The sequence below is a fragment of the Pelophylax lessonae genome, assembly GCF_965119305.1.
Source record: "Pelophylax lessonae genome assembly, chromosome: 1".
Taxonomy (NCBI): Eukaryota; Metazoa; Chordata; class Amphibia; order Anura; family Ranidae; genus Pelophylax; species Pelophylax lessonae.
The window spans coordinates 875,679,776-875,702,384 of NC_138768.1; the positions used below are offsets into that span (position 1 = coordinate 875,679,776).

The following is a 22,609-nucleotide window of genomic DNA, read 5'->3' on the forward strand; positions in this document are numbered from 1 at the left end:
AGAAATAATTGTTCAAACGTATCTACCTAATGACACGTTCAGACTGTGATTTTAAAGGTGCAGATACATAGAAAGTCCTGGCTGTCATTTTTCCAGCCTGGAATTGTTGATATTTGCGGTGGTGGAGAAGTGGCGTCGGGGAGGAGCTGTGTGTAGTAGATAATCTCTAACAAAAAATCTAGTTTCTATTAGTGTATTTCCTACCACAAGGTTCTCAGATTGTTAAACAAGCCCATACTTATACTTCTACTTACAGGAGGTGGACACAAAATGCGAACCACCGGCATTTTAGGGTATAATTTGAATTGTGTAGGTTACACTGAAAAATGTATGATTGTCATTTGTTTAGCTTTCCTTAGTCTATATTCTCTAGATTGTATGCCAGTGTATTACAGCTGTTTGACAAATCACTCAGTTTACTGACCACACATACAAACTGTTGCCAAACTTCCAAAGAGGACAATATATAAGTACCCATTTAGCTGGAGCACCTCTAACAGAACAATCAAATTGTTTGATGCTTCAAGAGCAAAAGTCTCCATTAAGCATGGTAATATGGCAATAGCAAAAGTCTCCACCAAGCTTGGTAAGACTCCAAGAGCGACAGTTTCCACCAAGCATGGCAATACTCCAAGAGTGACAGTTTCTACAAAGCATGACATCACTCTAAGGGTACCTGTTTCTACCAAGCATGACAAGAATCAAAGACCACCAGTCTCTACCAAGCATGACAAGATTTCAAAAGCACAAATCTCTACTAGGAATGACAAGACGCCAAGCGCACCAATCTCTGCCAAGCATGGTAAGACTCGAAAAGCACCAGTCTCCACCTAGCATGGCAAGACTCCAAGCGCACCAATCTCTGCCAAGCATGGTAAGACTCGAAAAGCACCAGTCTCCACCTAGCATGGCAAGACTCCAAGAGCACCAATCTCTACCAAGCATGACAAGACTCCAAGAACATTAGCCTCCACCAAGCAGGGCAAGACTCCAAAATGACAAGTCCCTACCTAGCATGGCAAGACTCAAAGACCACCAGTCTCTACCAAGCATGGTAAGATTTCAAGAGCACCAATCTCTACTGGGAATGACAAGACTCCAAGCGCACCAATCTCTGCCAAGCATGGTAAGACTCCAAGAGCACCAGTCTCCACCTAGCATGGCAAGACTCCAAGAGCACCAATCTCTACCAAGCATGACAAGACTACAAAAGCACAAGTCTCCAGCTAGCATGACAAGACTCCAAGAGCACCAATCTCTACCAAGGATGACAAGACTCCAAGAGCACCAGTCTCTACCTAGCATGGCAAGACTCCAAAAGCACCAATCGCTACCAAGCATGACAAGACTCCAAAAACATTAGTCTCCACCAAGCAGGGCAAGACTCCAAAATTACAAGTCCACACCAAGCATGGCAAAACTCCACGATCACCAGTCCCCTCCCAGCATGGCAAGACTCCATGATCACCAGTCCCCTCCCAGCATGGCAAGACTCCATGATCACCAGTCCGCTCCCAGCATGGCAAGACTCCACGATCACCAATCTCTACCAAGCATGACAAGACTCCAAAAGCACAAGTCTCCAGCTAGCATGGCAAGACTCCAAGAGCACCAGTCTCCACCTAGCATGGCAAGACTCCAAAAGCACCAATCTCTATCAAGCATGACAAGACTCCAAGAACATTAGTCTCCACGAAGCAGGGCAAGACTCCAAAATCACAAGTCCCCACCAAGCATGGCAAAACTCCACGATCACCAGTCCCCTCCCAGCATGGCAAGACTCCACGATCACCAGTCTCTACAAAGTATGGCAAGACTTCAAGAGCACCATTGAGGAAGAAGAATAGGGGCCAGAAATTGAGTGACAGATTGTTGACCACTGATTGTGATCAAACAACACAAAACTGCTGCATCAAAAGTGATAATAGAACTCAATATCAAGCTTGAAGACCCACTACACTAGCACACGGTGAACTTCAAAAAGCCAACATTCATGGAAGAGCTAAAGCAACACACAAAAAAAAAATATGTAGATAATATGGCTGTAATGGTTACAGATACTTCAGCTAAATAAGCACCAAGCATTCTCTTTGGAATTTAATCAAGGGAACACAGCATGTAATACACTACCATAAACCAACCATCTGCTTTATTTATTTATTTTTCAGTGTATCCTACATTAATAAATGCATGCCGTATAATACTAGTCTTCACAACATTGTGTCCACCAGTTTGTAGCTTTCCTTATCTTGAATGCACTTTAGGACCACAATATTTGTTCATGTCATTCACTGATGTCTTTAAAGCTTTATGAATGTCCTGATTCCTTAAAGTGTAAATGATGGGATTTAACATGGGAAGCACGAAATGGAATGTAAAGGTGAGTCCGCTATAAACACTGTTACTTAAAGTTGATATAGCATATATAGTAAATGGTATTCCAAAAAATAAAGAGACCACCAGGAGATGGGAGCTGCAGGTGGAGAAGGCTTTCCATCTCCCGGCTGATGACTTCATCCTGAGGATGGAGATTATGATCAGTATGTAGGACAAGACAATAAACCCAAAAGGCACATTAATCAGATAGCCCATCACTAAGCTATATATGGAAAGAAATGTTGTGTCTGACATAACACACCCCAATCCAAAGAATGCACTGTAGTCGCAGAAAAAATAATTGATGATAACAGGGGCGCAAAATTTCAGACACATAATGAAGTAATAAAAAACTGCTACAAAAGCAAATGAAATCAACCATAAGCCAATGACGAGGTACAGGCACAGTCTATTGTACATGAGGGAAGAATATCTCAGTGGTTGACAGATTGCCAAATATCGGTCATAGGACATCAGAGTCAGCAGAAAAGTCTCAAAGAATAAAACGACGTTCACTACATTCATCTGGAAGACACAATCAACATAAGGAACAACGATTCTTCCCCATAGGATGATTTTCATCACCGACGGATCCATGCTTGTGGTACCAACAAGGTTGCAAAGGAATAAATTGCTGATCAGAAAGTACATGGGGGAATGGAGATGAGGGTTCTTAAATACCAGAGAGATGATCAGAAGATTCATAATGCAGGTAGCTATGTAGATAATCAATAACAGAAGGAAAAGTGAAATTCTGCATTCATTAAACCAATCAAACCCAACAACAAGGACATCTACAACAATTGTTTCGTTCCATTGACGTAACACCTGTGAAAAAGTCATGGTTAATATTTTAGCACACAGGATGACATGTAAGACTAAAGTGTATCTTAACCTAAGAACAAAAATGTAATTTATTACAGCGTACTAGCCCTTAGATGTTGTTGTGTGGTGATGGTGACCTTTTTCAACTGGTGGTCCTACCAATATTACACTTCCTGTCCTAGGATATCAACCCTCACTCACGGTGCTGGAACTATGGAGAAGCAGCAATGACATCCAAGAATAGGAAGCAAGTATGGATGAAAGGTGGAAGATCAAAATGTCACAAGTTAGCCTATAGTTTTGTCTGTATATTCTTACCTCCTTGCTGCAGTGCTTCTGTCTGCCTCCCTTCACATGTGGTGTTTGGGCTTCTATGGGCATCGCCTGCTCCACTGTGGGTTATATCCCGTTCCTGTCAATTACTTCCTGGGTCACCTCCCTGTATGCTTCCCTATATATACACATCCTCAGTGCACTGCTCCTTGCTTGAGCAACATCCCTGTTCTCTGAGCTCCCATCCGTGTATCCCTTGGCTATTGTATCTGATCTCCTGTGTACCGACCCAGCTTTGTTTCTTCGTCTATGTTTGTCTGCTGCCTGTCCTGACCTCGGCTTGTCTCCTGGATCTCCTTATAGTCTCCTGTTTACTCTGCACATGCCAGCGGTCTCCACATCCTCAGCTGGGCCTACCTGGGGTCCGCGACCTGGTTCCAGTCTGCTGCAAGTCCATCCCCACCATCAGGGGCCCTGGTGAAGAAGCAGGCTGGGGCTTAGACTCCGCGCCCTGGGGAATCCTGAGCTCTGGATCTATAAGGGCTCACTACCACAGGCTCTGCAAAAGCACTATGGGTTATGTGTAACAACACCACAAAGAGTTAACTCACAAGGCAAGAAGAGGAGGTAGTTGCCATTGGTAATTGGTCAGAAGAACAGCTACAGCAACCAGTCGTTGGTGTGGTACCTGGTTGGGTGACAGGTCCTCCGGTAGTGAGGGGTTCGGTGCTTTGACTCCATCCGTAGTTGTTTATCTCCTCTGGTCACAGGAAGCAGACTAGCAATAATGAAGTTCAAGGCCTGATCACTAGGTACAGGAAAAAGAGTTAATGAGCACGCATGGGGCCCATTATGTGCTCAGTGGAATTCCATTATGTTACTGGGAGTGAGGTAACATAGGTGTGATGGACTGGTGGAGTGGGCAATGGCTCTGCATGTCCATCCGAATGCACCACATACAACAGTACAAGTATGTTAGTTACTCGGAATGAAACATCTTAAGGAGGAACTCCATATATTAGTGCTGTGTACAAGTGGCTCATCTCTAAGTCGGGACTGCCCTAATGTTTGATTCTTCACGTGACTGCAGCCTCCATCCGATCCCAGCATTGATAAGCACGCCTTTGGGCAAGGTGTTTCCCCATGTGCAAGGGCTAGTGACCTCGTTGTTTGCCTAGCATAGCCCAAAGAACCCCTGGGGGCATACAACTTGAAGTAGTCGACAAGGATACACCGCCGTACGGTACCGCCCAACCTCAAGTGGAGACGGGAATTTTGTTAAACTGCCTGGGATAGTTCTTCCTCTTGGCACTGAGGAATGTGGTAGAGTTGAGAACCTCTATCTGAGAATTTAGGGACACCAGCCGAAGACTGAGAGTAAAGACAACAGGTGGTAGTGCAGCACTGCCAAAATGCAATACTGCACTCTATATCATACTTATTCCAACCTAAACTGCACCTATAACAATCCAATACCACATTATACCAAACCATTACCTGACCATCTACCTTGCACCTGTGCCGAGACTAAACGTACCGATACTGCATGCAGGTTAACTGGGACTGTCGTTAAGTGCAAAAAGGATCTTAAAAGGCCCCAATGATAGCCGGCAGAAGAACATCTCAAAGGGCTGTCCTTCCCATAATATTTATTCTGCAAGCTCCTTTGTTCTCCTGCCCCCTCCACTAACATCCTATTTTTCTTTTGGACAGTGCATACCTAGTCATTATAGGACTAGCATTGCCACCATAAATGTGCTCTGGCCGTGTAGTTACAGCATTCGGTCGATTTAACTTTACTACTCCTCAATGCTGCACTTAAGGAGGCCTTGCAGCTGTTTATGCTGATCTGAAGGCAACATGTCATCCTATGCCTAGTCCTTACTGTTAATCACTTTATATGCTAAATTGTGTTATTCCTATTGTAAATCCATTTTATGCCCACCTAGTTACAAACCACATTGGGTAACATTATTTTTTGTCTTTACTACCTGGTTTGGTGCCTGTTTTCTTGGCTATAGCGCTACTATTTGATTCATGAGAAGGTTGAGGCCAAGAACAGAGATTCTACCTTATCCAGAGGCTCCTATGGGGGTAGCGCTACAGATATATTACAGCCATTTATAAAGCAGCAGCGTGTTCAAAATTGTCCTGGTCATGATTTATTGAAGTTGCCTATTTCCTACATAAAACAAAAAATAAACCAAAAGAATAAAAGAACAGGAAACAATACTACTTAAACTACCAATCAAAAAAAATGTAAATGATTAAAATTATCAGTATGCAACTTTTACAGCCATTTGTCAGGCCAATTCTGATATTTCTCACACACATATTAACCACTTGCCGACCAGTCACGTTGACTGTACTGCGGCAAAGTGGCTCGTTATCATCTGGCGACGTAGACCTACGTCACCAGACGATCCCCTCTCTCCGCCGCCGGTGGCTCGCTCCTGCTGTATTCAGTTACAGCGGGAGTCGGGCCAGGGGAGGAGCGGCGGTGATCACCGCGGCTCTTCCCCGATCGTCGGGGATCTAGTGTGGAAATCCGCCCGCTTGTATAAACAAGGCGGGCGGATCTCCTAAGTGACAGACAGGGTCAGATTGCAGTGTTCAGCATAGCTGAACCTGCGATCTGTCCCTGTGTCACTCAGTCACCTCCCCCCACACACGTCAGTAAGCACCAGGCATATATTAACCCCTCCCTCTCCAATAAAAATTAACCCCTTCCCTGCCAGTGTCAAGGGTCCGATCTGTCCGCCGCAATGTCGCAGTCCCGCAAAAAAAAACACAGATCGCCGCCATTACTCATTAAAAAAAAACACCAAAAATGACAGAAATCTTTCCCTTAACTTTTTACATTTTTTGGGGGGGGAATTTCATATAAAAAAATGTGAAAAATATTGTTGTTTTTTTCAAAATTGTCGCATTTCTTTGTTTATAGCGCAAAAATTAAAAATCGCACAGGTGGTCAAATACCACCAAAAGAAAGCTCTGTTTGTGGGGAAAAAAAGACATAAACTTAATTTGGGTACAGTGTTGCATGACCGCGCAATTGTCCGTTAATCTAACGCAGTGCCGAATCGCAAAATATGGCCTGGTCAGTAATGGGGTAAAACCTTCCGGTCATAAAGCGGTTAAAAATACGCTCATTGAGAATTTTTTTGTCAAAGACATGTAGCTAAATACATTTTGGCCTAAATATATGACAAAAATTGAATATATTGGATATTTCTTCTATTATAAATTAGAAAAATATTGTTATTTTTTCAAAATTTTCAAATTGTTTTATTAATATCGCAAAAAATGAAAAGCTCAGAGGTGATCAAATACCACCAAAAGAAAGCTCTGTTTGTGGTAAAAAAAGGACGTAAATTTAGTTTGGGTATGGCATTGCATGACCGCGCAATTGTCAGTTAAAGTCGCACAGCGCTGAATCACAAAAAGTGGCCTGGACGTAAGACAGCAAAATCCTCCGGTGGTAAAGTGGTTAAAATCAGCATTTTGTTGCTAGAAAATTACATAGAACCCCCAAATATTATGTATTTTCTGACAGCAGAGTCCACGGAGAATAAAATGGTGGTTATTGCAATTTTTATATTGCACAATATCCAGCCTCGGGGGTGAAATTTAGCTAAAAATACCCCCGGGACAGTCAGGGTTAGTACATTCCACAATGGATAGCCTCTGTACTGTCCCAGGTCACACCTACCTTTTAGAAGAAATACTTACCTTGAAAATTTCTTCTCCAGCACTGCCATCACAGATGTGGGCAGCTGAAGCCAGCGCGTCCTCTTCTGCATCCTCTTCCGTGTCCTCTTCTCCCAGAATTCCCTGCAGCGGCCCCGCTCGTCACTTCCGGTGCGGGCGCGTCATCCCTCCACAGCTTCTTGGCATGCCCAGAAGCTGTTCAGCAGGGAATGAGGCGCCCGCACCGGAACTGACGAGCGGGGCCGGTGCAGGCGCATTAATTCCTGGGAGCGATGGCGTTCAGCTCCCAGGAATCAATGCAAAGAGGAAGTGATGGCGCGGGCCGCGGCCGCAGAGGGAGGAAGTGGAAGGAAGGTGAGTATATTTTCTTCAATAACAAGGTAAGTAAACAAAAAAAAATCGTAACTATCCATTTATTTTTCAGGTTGACCTAGAGCAAGCGGATGGCCAAAATAGATTATGTCGATTTTGAGGCCGGAACTCTGCTTTAACCGCTTGCTGACCGCCGCACGACTATTTACTGCGGCAGTCAGTCCCTCAGAGGCAAAGTGACGTAGGACTATGTCGCTAGCCTGTGAGGCTCTAGGGAGCGAGCGCGCGCCCCCGAAGGCGCACTCCCACTCCCGCTCGGTCACGGACCCCTCCGCGCGTGTGCCCGGCGGACCCGATGTCCGCTGGGCACTCGCAATCGTCCGTTACACCGGGAGAAAGGCAGGCGGCTAATGTAAACAAAGCCGTCTGTCATTCTCCCTTGTGTAAGAATGGTGATCAAACGGTTCTGCTATGTAGGACCGTTGATCTCTGTTCTTACACATCAAGCCACATCCAATCACAGTTAGAATCACGCCACTAGGGACACACTTAAGCCCTCCTTCTCAAAAAAAAGTTAACCCCTTCACTGCCAGTGTCATTTTTACAGTGACAGTGCATATGTATAGCACTGATTACTGTAGTAATGTCACTGGTACCCCCAAAATTGTCAAAAATGTCAGTCAAGGGTCCGATCTGTCCGCCGTAATGTCGCAGTCCCGCAAAAAAAAATCGCAGATCACCGCCATTACTCGTTAAAAAAAAAAAAACAAGAAAAATGACAAAAATCTTTCCCTTAGTTAGTAAACGCAATAACTTTTGCGCAAACCAATCAAAATACGCTTTTTGCAGTTTTTTTTACCAAACATATGTAGCATAAAACAAATTGCCCGAAAATGTAAAAACATTTTGATTTTTACATTTCTTTTTATATAAAAAAATGTGAAAAATATTGCTATGTTTGCAAAATTGTCGCTGTTTTTTTGTTTATAGCGCATGATCAAAAAATCGCACAGGTGATCAAATACCACCAAAAGAAAGCTCTGTTTGTAGGAAAAAAAGGACGTCAAATTTGTTTAGGTACAGCATCGCACGACCGCGCAATTGTCCGTTAAAGTCACGCAGTGCCGAATCACAAAATAGGCCCTGGTCAGGAAGGGGGTAAAATCTTCTGTGGCTTAAGTGGTTAAATGCATTTTAGTGCACACAAACACAATATAATATAAATTTTTTTTGGGTGAAATATACCAAACATGTCAGGATTCAACATTTTGCATGCCAAACAAATAATAACTAACTACAGTACCTAAAAAAAAAAAGTGATGCTTTAAAACCTTTGCAGGTTACCAGTTTGGAGCTAAAAACGAGTTCTGATGTTTACCGTGATCCTTCACATGTATATAGCACAATCACCATTTACATATGTGCAGGATCTACAGGTACATCTCATAAAATTAGAATATCATCCACCCTACACTCTTGGCAACACAAGAATGTAACTTTGGACCCCCCCCCCCGCTTCTCCGTTCCTATTTCCTTCCCCCCTTCTGTTCAAAACAACCCCCCCCCATCTACCCTCAGTTTATTTGTTGTAGCATTTTCTCTTAGTGTCGGTTCACACTGAAGCGGCACGACTTTGGGGGCGACCTGTGAAGTCGCGTGCACCGCGACTTCGGCGCGACTTGCACGGACTTCATAAAATGAATGTCTAAGCAAGTCGCTCCGAGGTCGCCCCGAAGTAGTACAGGACCCTTTTTCTAAGTCGGAGCGACTTGTGTCTCTCCTATTAGAACCGTTCCTGTAGCAGTCAATGGACCGTGACAAGTGGTACTAGTGTGAATGGAGACTAAGTTATGGAATATGCAAACCATTTTCAGTTCATGTTTCTCTGTAATGTTTTTTTGAAAATCAATACAAATTTTTTGTAAAAAAAAATAAAAAATTTGAATATCATCAAAAAGTTAATTTATTTCAGTAATTAAATTCAAAAAGTGAAACTCATATTTTATACAGGTGTGTTACACACAGAGTGATATATTTCAAGCATTTCTTTCTTTTAATTTTGATGATTATGGCTCGGCTAGTGACACCCCAAAATTCAGTATCTCAGAATATTACATAAGGTCGATAAAAAAAAAAAAGGATTTTTAATACAGAAAAGTTGTCTTAGTGAAAAGTCTGTCCATGTACAGTATAGGATGCACTCAATACTTGGTCGGGGCTCCTTTTGCATTTATTACTGCATCAATACGGCGTGGCATGGAGGGGATCAGCCTGTGGCACTGCTGAGGTGTTATGAAAGCCCAGGTTACTTTGATAGCGGCCTTCAGCTCCTCTGCATTGTTGGGTCTGGGGTCTCTCATCTTCCTCTTGACCATACCCCACAGATTCTCTATGGGGTTTAGGTCAGGTGAGTTTGCTGACCAATCAAGCACAATGATACCATGATCATGTGACCAGGTATTGGTAGTTTTGGAAGTGTGGGCGGTGCCAAGTCCTGCTGAAAAATGAAATCAGCATCTCCATAAAGCTGGTCAGCAGAGGGAAGCATGAAGAGCTCTAGAATTTCATGCTAGAGGGTTGCACTGACTTTGGACTTGATAAAACACAGTGGACCAACACCAGCAGATGACATGGCACCCAAAATCATCACTGACTGTGGAAAATGTTGCATTTCATTTGGAAATCAAGGTCCCAGAGTCTGAAATAAGAGTGGAGAGGAGCAGAATCCAAGTTACATGAGGTCCAATGTGAAGTTTCCAGAGTCAGTGATGATTTGGATAGCCGTGTCATCTGCTGGTGTTGGTCCACTGTGTTTTATCAAGTCCAAAGTCAGAGCAGCCCTCTAGCAGGAAATTCTAGAGCTCTTCATGCTTCTCTCTGCTGACCAGCTTTATGGAGATGCTGATTTGATTTTCCAGCAGGACTTGGCCCCGCCCACACTGCCAAAACTACCAATACCTGGTCACATGATCATGGGATCACTGTGCTTGATTGGCCAGTAAACTCATCTAACGTAAACCCCATAGAGAATCTGTGGGGCATTGCCAAGAGGAAGGTGAGAGACACCGGACCCAACAATGCAGACGAGCTGAAGGCCGCTATCAATGCAACCTGGGCTTCCATAACACCTCAGCAGTGCCACAGGCTGATCTCCTCCATGCCACTCCGCATTGATGCAGTAATTCATGTAAAAGGACCCCCGACCAAGTATTGAGTGCATCCTATACTGTGCATGGACAGGCTTTTCACTAAGCCAACATTTCTGTATTAAAAATCTTTTTTTTTTATTGGTCTTATGTAATATTCTAATTTTCTGAGATAATGAATTTTGGGGTGTCACTCGCTGTAAGCCATAATCATCAAAATGAAGAAAGAAATGCTTGAAATCTATCACTCTGTGTGTAACACATCTATATGAAATATGAGTTTCACTTTTTGAAATGAATTACTGAAATAAATTAACTTTTTGATGATATTCTAATCTTATGAGATGCACCTGTATGTGCCCATTTGCATTTGCAAGTGAGAACTGGTAGATCACAGCACGTTATTATTTTTTTTTTTCAATGTTGTTATTTATTTTATTTATTTATTTTCTTAATAGAAACATTTTTTTTTTTTTTTTACACTTTGTTAGTCAACTTTCTTGCTATCACAAGAGATAAGTGGAGAAATCCTCATAGCTTCTGGCTTCATTCATCACAGAGGAGGAGAAGAATAAGACTTTCCTCCTTCTCCTTTGTGCCCAGTCTGACCTTGCAGCAAGGGGGTCCTGGTTTCCCCCGTGGAATGGGAGGACCTGGTAACGGCAGCAGTAGGGGTGTCCCTTCCAAGCCCTGTAAAAGTAGTTTGGCAGCTATAGAGCCGATTGGATCACTTTTACAGGAAAGCTTATCGCCGACTGAAAATATTGATACCAGGATGATGGCTGCAGCCATCATCCTGGTATATACACTTCAGTATGTATATATACTGTAGGTACGCTGGACCGGAGGTGGCTATAAATACATTGGTGGCAGTAAATACAGAAGTAGGGTGTGTGCTCCTACATTGGCAGTAGTCAGTGGAGGAGTGAAATAGTACAGTGGCAGTTAGTGGAGAAGAATGTTGCCTATCTAGTTACATTAGTGGTGGTCAGTAGAGAAGTATGCTGTTATATTGGGGCCAGTCAGGGAAGTGGTGAATCTGCACAATGGAGAGGAATACTGTGTGTGCTGTTTCATTGGTGGCAGTCAGTGGAGAAGTTACCAGTACAGTTGCAGTTAGTGAAAAACAATGTTGTGTGTGCCATTACATTGGTGGCAGTCAGTGGAGAAGAATGTTGTGGGTGCCATTACATTGGTGGCAGTCAGTGGAGAAGAATGTTGTGGGTACCATTACATTGGTGGCAGTCAGTGGAGAAGAATGTTGTGGGTACCATTACATTGGTGGCAGTCAGTGGAGAAGAATGTTGTGGGTGCCATTACATTGGGGCAGTCAGTGGAGAAGAATGTTGTGGGTACCATTACATTGGGGCAGTCAGTGGAGAAGAATATTGTGTGTGCCATTACATTGGTGGCAGTCAGTGGAGAAGAATGTTGTGGGTACCATTACATTGGTGGCAGTCAGTGGAGAAGAATGTTGTGGGTACCATTACATTGGTGGCAGTCAGTGGAGAAGAATGTTGTGTGTGCCATTACATTGGTGGCAGTCAGTGGAGAAGAATGTTGTGGGTGCCATTACATTGGGGCAGTCAGTGGAGAAGAATGTTGTGGGTGCCATTACATTGGGGCAGTCAGTGGAGAAGAATATTGTGTGTGCCATTACATTGGGGCAGTCAGTGGAGAAGAATGTTGTGGGTGCCATTACATTGGTGGCAGCCAGTGGAGAAGAATGTGGTCGGTGCTGTTTTATTTGTGGCAGTCAGTGGAAAAGTTAACTAGTTCAATGAAGGTCAGTAGAGAATTGTGCTGTTACATTGCTTGCAGTCAGGAATGAATTGAATCGCTACCATGGCAGTTAGTGGAGCAGAACGTTGTGTGTGCTGTTACATTGCTGGTGGTCAGTAGAGAAATATGCTGTGTGTGTTGTTACATTGACAGAGCAGTGAACAGGTACAGTGGAGGTCAATGGAGAAGAATGCTGTGTGTGCCGTTATATTAGCAGTCAAAGTCAGTCTACAGCTGGGCTGCTATTACTGACAGCAGAGTGGAGAGCACAATACAGAGACATTATAAAAAGCATATATACACCAGTGCTGGTATTGTCATTTCCCCCATTACATAGAGCAGTTTTGATCTTCCAGAAGCTGTGTGTAAAAGCCATCCTTCATACAGTGACATTAGCAGAGTACTTACTGTGTTCTTGGCACTGTTCACCTCACTATTTATCCTGGGAATATAAAGATTTCTATTATAATAATCATCTTCCTGAGTATGTTGGAGTCCTCCATGTATGCCCATACTCCGGAGAGGTTCAGCTGAGCGTCACATCCGATGACTTCTCACATCACCTTTTATATACTTTTCTGATCAATTACTTTGGTTGTGATCAATTCCAATGGGGGCCAATCATTTCCCAAAGGTAATCATTAGTTTATTTCTGATACTGAGAAATAAAACAATCTTAGCATACCGAAATAAACATTTGATTTCATCATCCTAAGCATGAAAACTATCTAAGAACAAAGAAAGTAAAGGGAAAATGTTTATGGAAGTTTGTAATCTCCTATACTTGTATCTAATTATTAAAAATAAAGAATATATATATATATATATATATATATATATATATATATATATATACATATATATATATATATATATATATATATATATATATATATATATATATATATGTGTGTATATATATATATATATATATATATATATATATATATATATGTGTGTACATACAGTGGGTACGGAAAGTATTCAGACCCCCTTACATTTTTCACTCTTTGTTATATTGCAGCCATTTGCTAAAATCATTTAGGTTCATTCTTCTTCCTCATGAATGTACACATAGCACCCCATACTGACAGAAAAACACAGAATTGTTGACATTGTTGCAGATTTATTAAAAAAGAAAAACTGAAATATCACATGGTCCTAAGTATTCAGACCCTTTGCTGTGACACTCATATATTTAACTCAGGTGCTTTCCATTTCTTCTGATCATCCTTGAGATGGTTCTACACCTTCATTTGAGTCCAGCTGTGTTTGATTATACTGATTGGACTTTATTAGGAAAGCCACACACCTGTCTATATAAGACCTTCCAGATCACAATGCATGTCAGAGCAAATGAGAATCATGAGGTCAAAGGAACTGCCTGAAGAGCTCAGAGACAGAATTGTGGCAAGGCACAGATCTGGCCAAGGTTACAAAAAGATTTCTGCTGCACTTAAGGTTCCTAAGAGCACAGTGGCCTCCATAATCCTCAAATGGAAGACGTTTGGGACGACCAGAACCCTTCCTAGAGCTGGCCGTCCGGCCAAACTGAGCTATCGGGGGAGAAGAGCCTTGTTGAGAGAGGTAAAGAAGAACCCAAAGATCACTGTGGCTGAGCTCCAGAGATGCAGTCAGGAGATGGGAGAAAGTTGTAGAAAGTCAACCATCACTGCAGCCCTCCACCAGTCGGGGCTTTATGGCAGAGTGGCCCGACGGAAGCCTCTCCTCAGTGTAAGACACATGAAAGCCCGCATGGAGTTTGCTAAAAAACACCTGAATGACTCCAAGATGGTGAGAAATAAGATTCTCTGGTCTGATGAGACCAAAATAGAACTTTTTGGCCTTAATTCTAAGCGGTATGTGTGGAGAAAACCAGGCACTGCTCATCACCTGTCCAATACAGTCCCAACAGTGAAGCATGGTGGTGGCAGCATCATGCTGTGGGGGTGTTTTTCAGCTGCAGGGACAGGACGACTGGTTGCAATCGAGGGAAAGATGAATGCGGCCAAGTACAGGGATATCCTGGACAAAAACCTTCTCCAGAGTGCTCTGGACCTCAGACTGGGCCGAAGGTTTACCTTCCAACAACACAATGACCCTAAGCACACAGCTAAAATAACGAAGGAGTGGCTTCACAACAACTCCGTGACTGTTCTTGAATGGCCCAGCCAGAGCCCTGACTTAAACCCAATTGAGCATCTCTGGAGAGACCTAAAAATGGCTGTCCACCAACGTTTACCATCCAACCTGACAGAACTGGAGAGGATCTGCAAGGAGGAATGGCAGAGGATCCCCAAATCCAGGTGTGAAAGACTTGTTGCATCTTTCCCAAAAAGACTCCTGGCTGTATTAGATCAAAAGGGGGCTTCTACTAAATACTGAGCAAAGGGTCTGAATACTTAGGACCATGTGATATTTCAGTTTTTCTTTTTTAATAAATCTGCAACAATGTCAACAATTCTGTGTTTTTCTGTCAGTATGGGGTGCTATGTGTACATTCATGAGGAAGAAGAATGAACTTAAATGATTTTAGCAAATGGCTGCAATATAACAAAGAGTGAAAAATGTAAGGGGTCTGAATACTTTCCATACCCACTGTATATATATATATATATATAGCATAATCTTTGTTTGGGAACATACAAGAATATACATATATATATATATATATATATAAATATATATGTGTGTTTATATATATATATTCTTGTATGTTCCCAAACAAAGATTATGCTTTCAGAGACAGACTTGTGAATCTTATAGATATTAATCTGCCTCATTTCCTGGGAACAACAAGATACTATTGCAGCCACTGCTACCCCAAAGGGCATTGTCAGCCAGAACATAGTGCTGACCGACAGCCTGCAGGCAGCACTAGGTATTTACAGCGTGGTTCAAGGGAGCTCTATGGTCTAAAATATATATATTGTTTTAATTGTGTCATTTGTAAAAAAATATATATATATATATACTGTATGTTATTTCCTTTTTGGCCAACCAACAAAACCAGTGATCCGTCCATCCCAAGCTTCATTATATGAATAATTGCCATCAGCGGAGGTCAGAGCACACTGTATTGTATGGGAAACATTCCGCCCTCGGGTGGACGTCATGGTCTAAAATATTATCCCCCACATGTTCTAGGCAGCTCTAGCGCCTAAAAAAGCCACATGTGTTTATATGAATATACCTATTGTGACAGTGAGGGGCCCTGGCACTATGAAAATGACTGGATAAAGGACACAGGGTTTGCACATGTGCAGAGTGACGGTCTCGATTTTGAGTAAAAAAACCTGGTTTTAAAGTTTTCACAGTTTTTTGGTATTCTCAGATTGGGCTCTGTAGTTTTGGAATTTCAAAGGGTCTTAGGAGGGAAGAAATCTCTAAGCAAGTGCCCAGGTTTTGTTGAAAGTGTGTTTTCAGGTGCACACAGCCCTAACAGGTGCTGCCATTTGGATATAGATCCTCTGTGTGAAGATAGAGATGTACTCCAGACAGAGGAGGTGACCTACTTGGGAGACAAGCATGCTGGACAGATTCCCTTACGCTGCAGGACTGGGAGTGGTGGGACAGCTAAGTGGGTTGGCAGAGGACTGAGAGAGACAACAACCAAGGTGCCCAAGCGCTGGCAACTGCGACAAGTTCACTGTATGATGGCCCAAACAAAACTGGTGCTGCCATCAGAAAGCAATACAAATGACCATCCTGCAAGCAACCAGGGGAGACAGCGCTACATGGGTTTGTGTTATCTTGATAGTGATCAGATATTGCCAGAAACTATACCCAGGGTAACAGTTTATTGTACAATCAAAGTATTGGACATAAGTCAGTAAAATACGATACCAGGTTGTTCCAGTTTGGTGGAGACCAGTGAATGGCTGCCGGTTCCCTACGGCAATTTATATATTTATACATATACATATATATGTATTTTTTATGGATATAATTTTTATTTTCGATTCATCTAATCATTACATGCGTATATATTTGTTTTAATTATTTTTTACTATTATTATTTTTCATTATTTCTTTTTTAGTGATTCTTTTTCTTTCCCCCGGTTTCATATTTATATCTGATTGTTTGGTTGTATACATGATTATTCCATGTGATATCATCTTGCATGGTACTCATTATAGGGCATTCGTTTTATACCTAATTTATGGTAGTTTTTGCTGTTTTTATCGGCCAATGGGAGAGAATGGGTTAAGGGCTGCTGGTTAGTTCAATTGGCTCTGCCTACTCCACGCCCTCTACTTTACTTGGCCTCTTAAATTCCACCGTTGCCGGCCCTTTTGTGACTTGATAAAAGCGCATGTGCACGAAACACGTTGTCACAGGAACGGACTTCTATGCGTTCCAGGCTGGCTCTTTCTAGTTTTGGTCACCAGTACGTCACTTCCGCCCCAGGGCCCTGAGGCGGTTTCACGTCACGTTGGAGTACCGGCAGTCCTGGCCTGACTCCCATCTGCTCACGGTTCCTTAGGCAATATCCACCCTTCAGCAGCTTTGTTCCCTGATCGCTGTATGGACCCAGCAGCCATTCACTGGTCTCCACCGAACTGGAACAACCTGGTATCGTATTTTACTAACTTGTGTCCATTGCTTTGATTGTACAATAAACTGTTACCCTGGTTATCGTTTCTGGCAATATCTGATCACTATCAAAATAACACAAACCTGTGTAGCGCCGTCTCCCTTGGTTGCCTAGAGGACTGAGAGAGAGCTGAGGCAACAAAAGAGTCTAGGAGGGGGATACAGAGGCCAGGAGTGGGCCCCTGCAGGGAGGTGCTGCAAGCATTGGCCAATGAGCCTGAAGAACTGGAAGACCAGGGCGGATCGCAGCAGTGCTGTTGAAGTGTGGTCAGGTGGGCAAATATTTTTGTTTATATTTGCTGGGGAAGAACTTGAGTGGGCAACCAGTTTCTGAAAAAAGTGGCCTGCCACACCCCTGAATACAGTTCTGTCTTACGTGGACTCACCTAAAATGCTCACCACCATCAACCAACCCCATATTAAATTATCTATCTATCTATCTATCTATCTATCTATCTATCTATCTATCTATCTATCTATCTATCTATCTATCTATCTATCTATCTATCTATCTATCTATCTATCTATCTATCTATCTATCTATCTATCTATCTATCTATCTATCTATCTATCTATCTATCTATCTATCTATCTATCTATCTATCTACAGTATACTGTATATCAGGGGTGTCAAACTCAATTAAAATCGCGGGCCGTGTCAGCATTATGATTGCCCTCAAAAGGGCCGGTTGTATCTGTAAGACTAGATGTCTAGAGCATCCCCTACCCTTACATAAGATGTTAAGAGCCTCACCCCCATCAGAAGTTGAGTCCCTCACCCTTCCTTACATCACAGTGAACCCCCTTATCTTGTGTAGCTGCTGGGAAGAAAGTTTAGGCATTGCTGGAAAGCAAAAAGTACAGGGGCTTGAGCTCTCCTGCAGCTGCAGGAGAGGTGTGAGGGCCACATGAAATTGCCTGGAGGGCCGGATTCGGCCCGCGGGCCTTGTATTTGACACATGTGCTGTATATATATATATATATATATATATATATATATATACTATATTACCAAAAGTATTGGGACACCTGCCTATACACGCACATGAACTTTAATGGCATCCCAGTCTTAGTCCGTAGGGTTCAATATGGAGTTGGCCCATCCTTTGCAGCTATTACAGCTTCAACTCTTCTGGGAAGGCTGTTCACAAGGTTTAGGAGTGTGTCCATGGGAATGTTTGACTGTTCTTTCAGAAGCCCATTTGTGGGGTCAGGCACTAATGTGGACGAGAAGGCCTGGCTTGCAGTCTCGGCTGTTATTCCTCCCAATCGTGTTCTATCAGGTTCAGGCCAGTCAAGTTCCCCCACCCCAAAATCGCTCATCCATATCTTCATGGACCTTGCTTTGTGCACTGGTCTAAATCATTTGGTGGAGGGGGGATTATGGTGTGGGGGGTGTTTTTAATGGGTTGGGCTTGGCCCCTTAGTTCCAGTGAAGGGAACTCTTAAGGTGTCAGCATACCAAGACATTTTAGACCCTTTATGCTCCCAATTTTGTGGGAACAGTTTGGGGTTGGCCCTTCATGTTCCAACATGACTGTGCACTAGTGCACAAAGCAAGGTCCATTAAGTCATGGATGAGCGAGTTTGGGGTAAAGGAAATTGACTGACCTGCACAGAGTCCTTACATCAACCCGATAAAAAACCTTTGGGATGAATTAGAGCGGAGACTGCGAGCCAGGCCTTCTCATCCAATATCAGTGCCTGACATCACAAATCACTTCTGGCAGAATGGTCAAACATTCCCATAGACACACTCCTAAACCTTGTGGACAGCCTTCCCAGTAGCGTTGAAGCTGTTATAGCTGCAAAGGGTGGGCCAACTCAATATTGAACCCTACGGACTAAGACTGGCATGCCATTAAAGTTCATGTGTGTGTAAAGGCAGGCAGCGCAATACTTTTAGTAATATTTAGTATATACATATATATATATATATATATATATATATATACACACACTGTATATACCAGGGCTTTTTTTAGTGGGAACATGGTTTCGGCACCTCCAGCACTAAATGTATGTAATGGCAAAGGGTTCTGGGGTGTGCTGCAGGGTCTACTGATTGAGGCCTATTGTTGCTGGTGGGGGATCTATTGTTGCTGCAGGTGGGTCTTATGTTGCGGTTGGGTCATTTGTTGCTAGGAGGAATCTACTGTTGGGGTAGGGGTCTATTGATGCTGGCTGTGAGGATATTTGTTGTTACTGCCAAATTCCATACAAATTACCTAGTACCACAAATGTTTGTATTCTCTAAAAGAGGTGGTATTGAAAAGTGGGTAGGGATTAAATCCAAGGGACAGTGCTTGGAGGTGGATGGGGGCGGAGACAAGGGGGGTGACTCTGAAAGGGGGAGTTCCTGCACCTATTCTCTGAGAAAAAAAGCCCTGGTATATACAGTGTCTCACAAAAGTGAGTACACCCCTCACATTTTTGTAAATATTTTATTCTATCTTTTCATGTGACAACACTGAAGAAATTACACTTTGCTTGTTATCAGCGGTTTAGACATTAATGGCTGTGTGTTGAGTTATTTTGAGGGGACAGCAAATTTACACTGTTATACAAGCTGTACACTCACTACTTTACAAAACGTGAGGGGTGTACTCACTTTTGTGAGATACTGTATATATGTCCAATATTCAGAAATACCTACCTGCCTTTTCTCCGTAGATGCAAAGAAGGCATTTGATAGAGTTAGCTGGTCTTTTCAAAAACACACCTTTTCTTCAAACAGTGCTTGGCCCGGTCCTATTACACAAAATCCTTGCTCTATTCTCTAAGTCTAATGCAAGAGTCCAACTCTTTAACACTGAGATTTCTCAAGTGCAACAGCTCTGGTCAGGGGTGTCCAATGTCTCCATTATTTCTTGTGATGGAACACCTGGAAGTAGCTCTTTGTCAAAATACCTCCATATCAGGAGTTAGTCAATGGGACTTGAAACTTTGTTTGCGGATGACCTACTACTCAGTATCACCAACCCTCATGTGTCTATGCCCTCAGTCTTGCAGGAATTTCAATGGTTTGCGTTGTTCAGAAATGTTAAGGTCAGCTTCTAAGTCCAAAATCCTTAATGTGTCTTTATATCAATATATATAAAAGTGAATAAAACCCTGAAATCAGTTTTTATTAAATTTATCTGGAGTCAATGGAAGCCACAGCTTAAAAAAAAAATTCTGTCTCTCAGCAAGTCTGAAGGAAGGGGGGAGGGGTTTGGCACCTGATTAGTGAATTGGTTTCATGGCTCTCCTGCAAAGTAGTTGGTTTCCGTTTAACAGGCATTGACACCTCATGATCTTCTAACTCTCCCCTGGAGAGACCCTGTTTCTAGGGGCCCACCCTCTTCTTTTTCTGCTCTTACATCCCACTTGTTAAGGATTTGGGACAGCCTAATGTCTTAAATTGGCCTATCTTCTTGCATAGGTTCTATGGCCTCTGTGTTAGGAAACATATAATATATTTCACCCATGCTATTTCCCATACAAGATTCTTAAGATGGAATAAATGTGAAAATCGCAAATTCTATGCAAGGGGTCACCACCACCACCTTTGTCAGCAGTCTCGATTTCAGGCCTTGTGTCATTTGCACAGTGGATGGAATACCACCAACTATATTCTTTTCTCCATACCCTCCCAACAATGACTTGTTGACTAGAGACCTTGAACCTTTGTAAGCCTTGCTTCTCCAAAATTCTCTGCTCGAACATACCCTCTCTACAGTGCATATAATCTAAGTGCACCCTGGCCTCTTGGAATATACAACCAAATGGGCAGAGGATCTGAATGTGCAGATCTCTCCTGAGGACTGGGAGTAGTCTTGTGCCCTCATTTTCTACATGCCCCTGGCTAGTAAAGCTCAGAAGATCAACTTTAACCTTCTCACCAGGTAGTACAGGTGTGTTGCTCCCCTGCATCGCCTGTATCCTTTAGTATCAGACTTTTGTTGGCACCAAAAAACTAGCCAAGGTTCACTGTTGCATGTCATGACCACCCCCCCCCCCCCATCCCCACCCCCCATCCCAAGCTTTAGGGACTTGAATCTCCAAGTTTATGCCAACACATCACTGATGTGACCATCCCGGAATCACCCCAGGTGGTTTTGTTACCTAAACTGATAGGGTCAATGAAACATATCAAGAAAGGTCTTATATGATATTGTCTGACAGTGGCCAGGGCAATCATCCCACTCAACTGGCGATTGACACAGGTCCCTTCTGTCCTTGAATGAGTAATGGATATGGACCATATTAAATGCATTGAGTCACCTTTGGAAAAAGAACTAGACACATATGAGCAATATCATCAAACATGGATTTCTTGGAAAGCGTACAGAGTCCTAAGGTTTGCGGGATCTCCTTTTGGGATAACAACCAATCCTCTTTAATGGAGCTCAGGAGTGCCATCCCCAGGCCTGCTCCATCTTTTCCTTTTCCTACCCTATCCCCCGTATCTTTCTCCATCCTTTGTCACTTCCTCACCTCTCCCCTTTCCCCTGTCTGGCCTGTGGTCTCTCTTTCTGTCCCTCACCCCTCCTTTTTTTCTTTTCTTTCTTTCCAAGCCCAGGAGGTATTCTTACCTGTAATGGGCTGAGGAGTCTTTATGATATTTCTGCATGATCCAGTCCTTTAATGTAACAATAGAAGCAGTCACAGTCTGTCAGCCAGTTTATAGATGCAACTATATTTAATATGGGTATTTGTAATATTTCACCTACTGTTGATGTGTGACATACTCCTTGTCAATGCTTCTCTTGTCTTCAAATGCCATCTCTTGTACTGGATCTATACGGAGACTTCAGACTAGTATTCTTTTTGCACTGTAATTTATTTGCATTTGTACCTTCTTTTTTTAATTTCCTTATTTTATATATTTGTTTTAATCGTTAAAAACTTTTTCAATAAATTCAGACTGAACATAAATTTTCCAAAGTTTGTTCATCTTTACCAATCCTCTCCAATTGCGTTCAGGTTTTTGGCCGCACACTTTGTCAGATCCTGAAGAAAGTTACTTCAAAGTCATATGAGGGGGTGCATATGCACAATGCTACATTCAGCCTCAGTAGGTCGTGACGCGCAAGCTTATGACGCCACGCGTATAGTGGGCGGAGACTCTGACGGACGAGCGGCGACCTCACAGCATGGCTCCTCATCTGTGCATGCCATTACCTGTACGGCCCGCACAAGCTTTGATTGTTCCCCTTCCATGTGAGTTCTATTTTATTATTTCAATAAAGGGTTGATTCACAGTGAGCACTTAGATCTCTCGCCACTTTTTCTTTCATGTTAATTGATTGTGCTGAGCTCAAGATACTAGCAGTCCAGTGATTGGCATCCAGCTGTCCGGACCCACCTCCATTAAAGGATTCATTGCTTCCCTTATATGTATTTGAGGTGAGAGGCCATCTTGTGGCTATTGGTGGTGGTGATTATGAGCACATTGTGGATGGAGACTATGGATCTATCAAGCACTTATTGAGTTTATACTGGGACACTCTTGGCATTGGACTTGAATATTTCTTATGCACTTTACTGTGGTCTCTCTTTTCATTTATGCACCTTTGATATTGTGAGATATCTGTATGTAACC

General features: G+C 42.8%; 1 protein-coding gene across 1 annotated transcript; it reads right to left on the reverse strand.

Moving 5' to 3' along the window:
• Positions 1-2,244: 2,244 nt before the first annotated feature.
• Positions 2,245-12,938, reverse strand: LOC309546832 (olfactory receptor 5V1-like; the record flags this gene model as incomplete). Its single annotated transcript, XM_082246521.1, has 2 exons — positions 2,245-3,204; positions 12,840-12,938. 2 exons carry the CDS (start codon positions 12,936-12,938, stop codon positions 2,245-2,247), a joined length of 1,059 nt encoding a protein of 352 aa, XP_082102647.1.
• Between the last annotated feature and the right edge of the window lie 9,671 nt (positions 12,939-22,609).